The following is an 8,944-nucleotide window of genomic DNA, read 5'->3' as shown; positions in this document are numbered from 1 at the left end:
TCTGATTCTTTGTCACTGTACATACCCGTCTAATTCCTACTTTAAGGTTTGTATATATATATATATATATATATATATATATATATATAATATACGAATGCTTTATTTCAAGTGTCAAAATGACAAAATAAACGTAGCTCATCAAATAATCTTACATTCCGCAATTTATTGAAATATTATTCTCAACAAGTGAAATAGAAGATATACGAGTTCATCAAATTAGCCTCATCGAGACTCAATATTTACATATTTATTATTTACACCCTTCTCGCCTGAAACAGACCCTTTTCTTTTCTTTTTTTTTAAAGCTCATTCGAGATATCTCTGTCAGGTAACTGAATTATTTACAACTTTTACATTTTTAAGTGGCTGCTATCGCTGTAGAAAAAAACTATTATACCACATTTATGCCACGATGCAAGTGACATTTAAAGCTTCTAGTCTTAGGAAATTCATACATAGACATGAATGATGTTCTATAAACAAGATCATTTGAGAACAGGACTTTGAGAACCTCAAATTCTTCGATTTCTTTAGTACAAATATTTTCTTTCTAACTTCGAATTTAGAACAATAATATAGAGGTAAAGTGCATACTATACATATATTTTACGAGGCCATATCTCTTCTACCTTCCTTTTGTAACTCCAAATCTTTGCACTTTCTATGTGAAAAGAACCCCTTGCTAAGAGCTGTATATAAAAATATATATAATCAAACGAGTGCAGTTTCTTTAAGATCAACATAAATTAGCATGGCACTTCTTGGCATTTTATTTATTTCAATTATTTATAGATATAAAAAGAAATACGTCTAATTGCACTTTTTCCCGGTTTATGTACTCAGGTATAGTCGTTTTAAGACACCAAAAAGGAAGGCCACACAGAATTCCTTAAACTGGAAGATCTTTTAGAATTAGGAAGACGAATTCATGGAAGGCCTAACCATGTCTGACGTCACTGGTTGGAAAGCTGACGTCACTCGAGAGGACTTGAGCATTTTGGAGCCTCCCAGCTCGATAGGCTTGAAGGATTCTGGTCGTTGGAGGGCGCTGTAGAATTGGTAGTAGGGATGGGATAGCAATCCCACCGCTGCCATCGATGTGGAGGCGGAAGACAGAGGCATGCGAGGCAAGTGCGCGTGAGAGACCTGGTGAGGGATGGACGTAGAGGGCATCTTCTTGTGTCGACGCCATTTTGCACGACGGTTTGAGAACCAAACCTGCAAAGAACGAAAGATAAAAATGAAATCATGAATGAAATATTCGTGGCAGGGTATGCCAAAGATTCTGCTCTCCCTTCATTTGCATATTGTATACATTTTCCACAATTGGCTCTTGGTTAGATGGTTAAAGAAGAAGCAAGTGTCGAAACGATGTGGTTGCTCTTTTATATATTTGTATTGGCATGTACAGCATTTTCACTTAAATTGATCATGGTATTGAGTGTAATCTGTGCGAAATTGCAGCAAAAGCACAGTAAGGGTTAAAAACATTCCACTCTCTTAAGTGTTGCTACTAAATGAGTATATTGCTATATTCAGTTTTTCGTTAATGTGATTCAATTTCCGGCCATGTTTCATAATGGAGAAATGTAGAATATATAGAAGTAAATAAAAAGTTAATGCGTTCCATCTGTGCAAAAAGGATTATCTATTAATGTATTTAGGATGATTACCATATATATCTTAAGCTTATTCTTAAATGCAGAATCTCTTTATAATAATCTTTGAAGTCCACTCCAAATTGTATTAAGTTAAACCGAAAATGGAAATTCTTTTTGCCCAATTGATCGTGAGCCCGGCAGCCACTGAGCAGCGCCAGATCGACGTTGCTCTATCCCTTATTGTTTAACGCCAAACAAGGCAGCAGCAACTACCGTCTTTAATCTGTCTTTACAGAGGAAAATGATTTTGTCTTTAATAATTTCAGGCAATTTTATATCCCCCATCAAGGTCTACCGAGTAGTAAGTTTTCCGAGGGGTAAAAGAAAGAAAAGAGCCCCAAACAGGCTCTCACCTGTACCCTGGCTTCCGAGAGGCTAGTCTTGGTCGCCAGCTCCTCTCTCGTATTCACGCAGGGGTAGTGTGTCTTTTCGAAATCGCTCTCCAACACGGCCAGTTGATTTTGTGTAAACGTCGTGCGGCTGCGTCTAAGTTTCTTGCGTTCTGCAGAGGCCGCTGCTGCCGCCATTGACATCTGACAAGAATCGAAAAAGAATAAGTAATACAACTCCAAAAACAAAGAGATGAACAAATATCACTGTAGAAAATAACATACATCTAAAGTAACTGATATTCCCTCTCTACATATAGGCCCACTTCATATAGAAGAGTACTCTCGAAAAGAGTCATCTTTCACAACGTACAGTTACAAATCTCAAACCTTGATAACAACTGCAATTATGAATTGGGCGGGATCCCCTGATATTTTGTTTTAAAGTTATTTTTTCTCAAATGACAATAGAGCTATAGTTTTGTGATTGTTCATTACAATTCATCCCCAAGTAAATTATTGACTTATGGTCCGAATTATGAAATCAATGAAGCACTTGTGATTCAATATATGTGATGAATACTACCTGGTTGAAATGGACCATAATCTATACTGTTCAAAAGCTAACGAAAAAAGAGGTAGTCGTGAATTTGCTATACAGCATTATTTGCATCACTTTTAAAGCAATAAGTAAAATATGTTAATTTCAATGTCAATATGAAATCCCTAACGTAAACAGCAAAAAACAGATTTGTTGATTTCTCCCTATAAAAAAGAAAATCGCTCATCATCACAAATATTTACCTCTTTTGCTGCGGCTGCGGCTGCTGCATTATGGCAATCCAGAAGACTCATGTTGACGAAATCATCCATCGAGAACGACGACGACGAGGAAGGCGATGATGACGACATTAGAGATGACGATGAGGTCAGATGTGAGGAGGAAGATGGAGGAGCGAAGGCGACGTCGGATGAGGAATCTTCCACCTTGACATCATTGATCACGCGCTGACTTACATCCCTCGATTCGGTGTTCGACGATGATGATTCTGATGAATAGATTGAATGTAGAGTTTTTCAAAATGTCGAATTTGAAGTAGACTTTATATTTGTAACTGAATAATATTCATTTTATTGAACATTTCTTATTTGCTTAAAATCTGTACCATCTTCATTCCATTCGTATCATTATCATGTTCGTAGTTGTCATGAAGGAAATCATAGATAATTATATGATACGATAAGACAGTTAAGTGAAATGCAAACCCTCTACAGATACTTTATCAAACGTATTATATGACTTACTTAAGATCAAATAAATAATATGAACAAAATTTAAGTATAAACTTCTCTCTTTCTAATACTTGTCAAAGTTATATCCTAACCTGCATCTGTCGATCCGAAGTTTGTATCTATCGGAGGGGAAGCGGAGCAGCATCCCCTTTGGAGAGGTAATCCTGGAGATGAATGACTAGTTTCAAACGTAGATGTCGTTTTCTGAATCTTATCCAGTCTCAGAGCGTGTGCAACAGATAACGGGTTGAAAAGCTATGGCAGGAAAGACAAAAATTAAAGATAAACTTGAGTTCTGGTAATGCGATTGCATTGTGAAAGAAAAGGTGTGGAATGGATCAGAAAAGTTGATCATATAGCATGTAAGTAATGGTGTGTAATGCAAGGTTCTGGAGTCATCAAAATCATCATAAATTTGGCAGAGTCTTGGTAAAGTAACAATCACTTACATAGAAAGATGTATATGGGACAACACGCATGGTGTCGAGGCTAGTACTACCCTGATTTCCTTGTCTTTTTATGCTCATTACTCAGCCAGTATACATTTTCTTTCAAAATTGTTTGGCACATGACATTTATTTGTAATCTTAAACATTCAGTGTAAGTTTCGTTAAATTCTGTGAGAATTCATTTTCTTTTTTTTACCAGAACTCAAGTTTATCTTTAACAGTTTAGATAACTTCTTACGGTTTGAATATCTCAATTACATAACATCGATTTCAAGAAATAATTTCACTCTTCTTTTTTTCTTTTCAAATTTTTAAACAAAAGGGTTTAAAAGCGCCAAATATTACACCTTATTATTTTCCAGCAGTCATTATTTTTGCTCAATTTCGATATAACAATATCAATTTGATACAAATTTATATATATATATATATATATATATATATATATGCACTTTCTGAAAATTCGAAACGTTAAATGCGATCTTGTGATTGCTATCAGAAACGATAAAAGTATTCAACTCAATATAACTGTTTTAATTATTATAGGCCTCAAAATATGTGTATTAAAAAAAAAAACGAATTGGACTGGATCTTATTTTCATAAAATTGAAAAGACAATAAGATTTTTCAATTGGACACCAACATTCTCCCAGAAAATGGCGTTTTCAGAAAGGAAGCTGATATTTTTTTTAATTAAAGTTGAAAGGTGAAAGGTCACTAACCTGGGATCCGTGACAGCCAGACCATAGTTCGGGATACGCGCGAAGATACGCCTGTTCCGTTGCGCGTGCGTACTCGGCCGCCGCTCTTTCTGCTGCTCGATTACGTAATATGCGGTTGATTGAACTCACGCTTGGTACAGTCGATGTTGTACATACTCCTTTAAATGAAAAGAAGGATAACAATAAGACACAGTTATAACATGACAAAACAAATGTTTTTTTTCAAATATCCAAGTCTATTCACTATTCATGGGCCCTTTAACATAAACATCGACTTAAAATCAATTTGCAAATTTATTTTTTTAATCTCCATTCTTATTTATATTCACATTGAATAACTTATAGACGGTGTTAATACTATGCCGTTCTTGCATATAGTGCATCAACTAAGGTATGTAAATGATAAAATGACGTCCGCATAAGAAATGAGAATTTATAAGTTAACTAATTTGTATCAAACAAAACTTTAAAAGGCCACAAATTTCTTTTCATTTATTTCATTTTCCATTAAAAAACATTAAAATATACACACATGATAATACAGAAAAAAGATCGATTACAAGAAAACCACAAAGGGAAGGAGCAGACAAAATTTTATGGGAATGTGGGGTTAACATAAAAAGCAATTAGCCTTGTAATTTTGTATAATTATTGTTCATCATGAAAAATAATTTTGATGACACTAAATTGGGCAGTGAACAATCAAATAATAAAAGTAGGTAGACTCTTTTTACCATCTGCAACGAGTTTATCCCTGATCTCCCAAGCGAAGATGGTTGGATTCTCATGTTTATAGCTTTCAATCTTCTCCACCACGGCTGGCGTAGCTACCTTTGGTTTGCTACCACCGATGGCGCCGCTCCGAGTGGGCGTTGGTTCGTATAGGCGGCCTGGTATGTCGGAATGAAAGTGAGGAGATGATTATTTTACATTATATATTAAGACAAATTGACTCCCTGACTAAAGCCACTAGGCTAAAAGAAGACAGGAAGGCGTGGCAAGCCGTTATGAAACAGAAGCCATCATACATCCCAGTGATGGTGTGGACGGCTTAAGTCAGTATTAATTTACATTAAATTATATTATATCATATCACATATAGTTGATTTTTATTGAAGAGGGGCACATGTTTCCAATAATTGTGTACGGGGAATTGAGCATTTGTAATCATTGAATACAATCAGTTTATTGTTTAAGAGTCAACTCGGTGTAAGTTCTATAACGGGAGTAAATGTCAATGTAAAAAGGGAACAAAACTTGGTGTTTTTACTTCAGAATTTCTACATCAACTGGTGTGTTGCCAGAAATACCATTGACGCCGATTATGGGATGGTCTGTCAGAATTTCTCATAGTTTATGATAAATGTTCACAAGAATAATTCAAAAAGGTATACAGCAACCGAAAATATACAAAAAATGGAAAGTTATACATTTCTTTGACTTTTTAACACTAACAATTACCATAAATGTGATACATTTGTCTGTCCAAAGTGATGATGATAACATTTTTATAATATGCCCATTTTGAAATAATTGTTCCATATTCTGAACCTTATTGGCCAATTTTTTGCCCAAGTTGCCCATAATTGCTTGAATACACCATTAATCTCGATCTGGGCAAACTTTACCCAATATTTGTATGAGCGTTAGATCTAATTCCACGAGTTTGGGCATTTTCATATTGATTTTCATATTACTACCATAATTGTTATATTTTTGTCGAACTCACCAAATAGTTTACCGGAGTAACCTTGTGGTATTGAAAGTAGAGGGTGAGTGAGATCGCAGGCCCGTGAATTACATGGCAGCATGCTGACCATGCCACGCCGGAGATCCTCCGCGGTAAGACGGCCAGGTTCCGCTGGCAGGAAAGTGCCGTAAGGTGGAAGGGTACCTGTTTGAGTCACGATATTAAAAATATTATTTTCTGCATGCATTCTATTTAGCTTTCTTCATGAATGTTCCCTGAAGTATTTGATAATACACACATCTTGATATAGGCCTAAAGTTGTTCTCAAATGTCAGCCTATCAAGAATAATACAATACAGGGAAGATAATCTTTCAGCGATAATCAAAATCCTGTCATATACAATTTACTATCATAAATACACCTAGCGAATAACATAATATACACGAAAATTACAAAATGTGTTATCTTTCTTTTGAAAATTATCAAAAAAAGACAAAAACGAACAACAACAACAACAAAAAAATCAGAAAAGAGAAAGCGTAAAGCTTAATGGAAATTAATGTACATCAACTGTTAACGAAATACAAAAGAATAATTCGCTGTCCTATTAATTTCATCAACATAAATTGAGTATTTAAGTTTATTTTACAAGAAAATGGCATAATAACTTTGGGCAAAAGAATTTCAAATCAAAATTCATGAAAAATATATCAACATATTACAAGTAATGGTGGTATAAATGTCGATATTTCACTCTGAATATATAAAAGAGGAGCATGATTTCAAATTAGTTCGAGAAATATTTAAAGTGATAAAAATAAACATTTTATTCAAAATAGTGTACAGGTACTACACAAATGATGTGGATGACGAAATAATTTGAAAATTACCTAGAAAGAATTGAGTATAAGTGGAAATTAGCTTTCTATAGAACTGTAGAAATACAAAAGAATATTTTTGAACTATTATGGTTAAAACAAAAAATACAGTTTAAGAATAACTCCAATACTATATTAGGAAATTGATGAAACAATTAAAAACGAAATAAATGTAGAAATAACATTTATTGAGGAAAACCATATTTTGCATTTACGATAATACATAGAAATAATTCAGAAAAGACAGGTCATCACCTAGAACCATTTGATTGAGTCCTAAAACAAAAATTACAACAAAAGAAAATTTGAATAAAAAACGAATTGTTATTTAAACATGTAAGTCATTAAGCAATCTGAAGATCGACTTTCGTTGATATCGCAACAAAAAAAAACAAATTATAAGATACTAATTTGAAAGCAAAATTAAATGTAGTTCTTTGATGTATTGTAATCAGAAACGCCAGAAATGAAATCAAGTCAGAATAGTTTCGCATTAATTACGATGACTTTGTAAATGAGATCAGTACTTACCTTGCATCGCCATTTCTTGCTCAAATTCCTACAAAACTTCTTTGGAACAAATTTATGCCAATGTCTTGATGCGATAGAGCGCGAACTTGTAACTGATACCGCTCCGCAACCACGATGGCATTTTATATACCCTTATCTTATTATCATTTCAGATGCTTCTCAAAACAGATATAATTATGCATTCCGGAATTCTAATGTGAAAGTAGTACGTATTGATTGGCTGTTGATTTGTGAAAGTGACAATTGCAGACGAGAGTTATTGAAAAGCGAGGCGGCCGGACGAGGGGAAAAAGTGGTTACGTGGAGACGAGGTTGATAGTTTATTCAAAGGCTGGCTCGCACGTGCACTGATTGGAGCGATCTTTGGAATGACGTCATAAGACTCGCGGGCGCTCAATCTCGAGCGAGCGAGACACGGGAGAAGCATGCAAGCGATGGGTAATTACGACAAGCCGAACCAATGAAAGACTGGAGATCGGCTGGTAATCGGAAGTAGGCGGAGCTTATTGGCTTGAAAGGTATTGTTTCTGGCACGGCCAAGATGATGACAGAGCCTGAAAATTTATGAAAAAGAGCCGTACTGACATGTCGATAGGGGATGAGGGGAGCGGAGGGCAAAAACGCACAAGAAGAGAGAGAGAGAGAGAGAGAGAGAGAAATAGAGAGAGAGAGAGAGAGATAAAGAAGAGGGATATAATTATATTGCGAGTTGTATTGTTTAAAACAAAACATATGATTATACGAAGAATGTTATTTTTCAATGTGGTATCACTTATTAAATAATTCATTTTGTTTTGTATAGCATGTAAAAATTTATTTTAATCTGATAATTCAAACTCAAACATGTCAAATGAACAATAAAAAGAACCCCCTTATTTCAATGTATGGAAACTTGATGTCGTTCAAGCAAGTTTCTTTCTCAAGTTTCATTGTTTTCCCTGATCAAAACACTTTTTACATATTTTCTTTTACGTTACTGAAGACAATGAAAATATTTGTAATATGTTCCTTTTTTGACAATGCTTATGTTTATAGTTAAAACAAAGTTATAATAATGAATATTGAATATGTACAAATCTGGTTACACTTAAAATGTATTTACGATTATACTTTTCATGAAGTCTCATGAGCTTAAACATATCGCTAAAATGTACCTAGCCTTATAAGCCCCGCCCCTTTCTGCTAGTTTAAACAATGACTTAAAAAGCCTTGAAACTTATAGCTATTTCCATCTTCATTGACAGACAATTAAACAGAGCTTATAGGATAGTTTCCTTTGTAATTTTGTCATGATCGTTTAACTTTACAAGACGAGAGAGGAGGGAGTGAACGCCCGTCTGTGCAGAGACAGAAGGGCGTTAAGACCTTCTTTTTTTTTTTTTTTACA

General features: G+C 34.6%; 1 protein-coding gene across 1 annotated transcript; it reads right to left on the bottom strand.

Annotated features, from left to right (window-relative positions):
- Positions 1-679: 679 nt before the first annotated feature.
- Positions 680-7,666, bottom strand: LOC574563 (paired box protein Pax-6). The gene is made up of 8 exons (XM_030978950.1): positions 7,558-7,666; positions 6,187-6,351; positions 5,192-5,347; positions 4,458-4,615; positions 3,379-3,541; positions 2,798-3,042; positions 2,024-2,197; positions 680-1,221 (listed from the first exon to the last, which is right to left on the bottom strand). Exons 1-8 carry the CDS (start codon positions 7,568-7,570, stop codon positions 916-918), a joined length of 1,380 nt encoding a protein of 459 aa, XP_030834810.1. The 5' UTR covers positions 7,571-7,666; the 3' UTR covers positions 680-915.
- Between the last annotated feature and the right edge of the window lie 1,278 nt (positions 7,667-8,944).

This window comes from Strongylocentrotus purpuratus, unplaced genomic scaffold (genome assembly GCF_000002235.5).
Source record: "Strongylocentrotus purpuratus isolate Spur 01 unplaced genomic scaffold, Spur_5.0 spur5_scaffold_1, whole genome shotgun sequence".
Classification (NCBI taxonomy): domain Eukaryota; kingdom Metazoa; phylum Echinodermata; class Echinoidea; order Camarodonta; family Strongylocentrotidae; genus Strongylocentrotus; species Strongylocentrotus purpuratus.
The sequence above is the reverse complement of the archived record's forward strand: the minus strand, read 5'-3'. Positions and strand labels throughout refer to the sequence as shown.

Bases quoted from the DNA above. Each gene is read 5' to 3' on its own strand.
- LOC574563 (XM_030978950.1), bottom strand. The intron at 3,542-4,457 runs GTTAGTGACCTT...TTCCTGCCATAG, and splicing joins CTGGCTGTCACGGATCCCAG to CTTTTCAACCCGTTATCTGT. The intron at 1,222-2,023 runs GTACAGGTGAGA...CGTTCTTTGCAG, and splicing joins CTAGCCTCTCGGAAGCCAGG to GTTTGGTTCTCAAACCGTCG.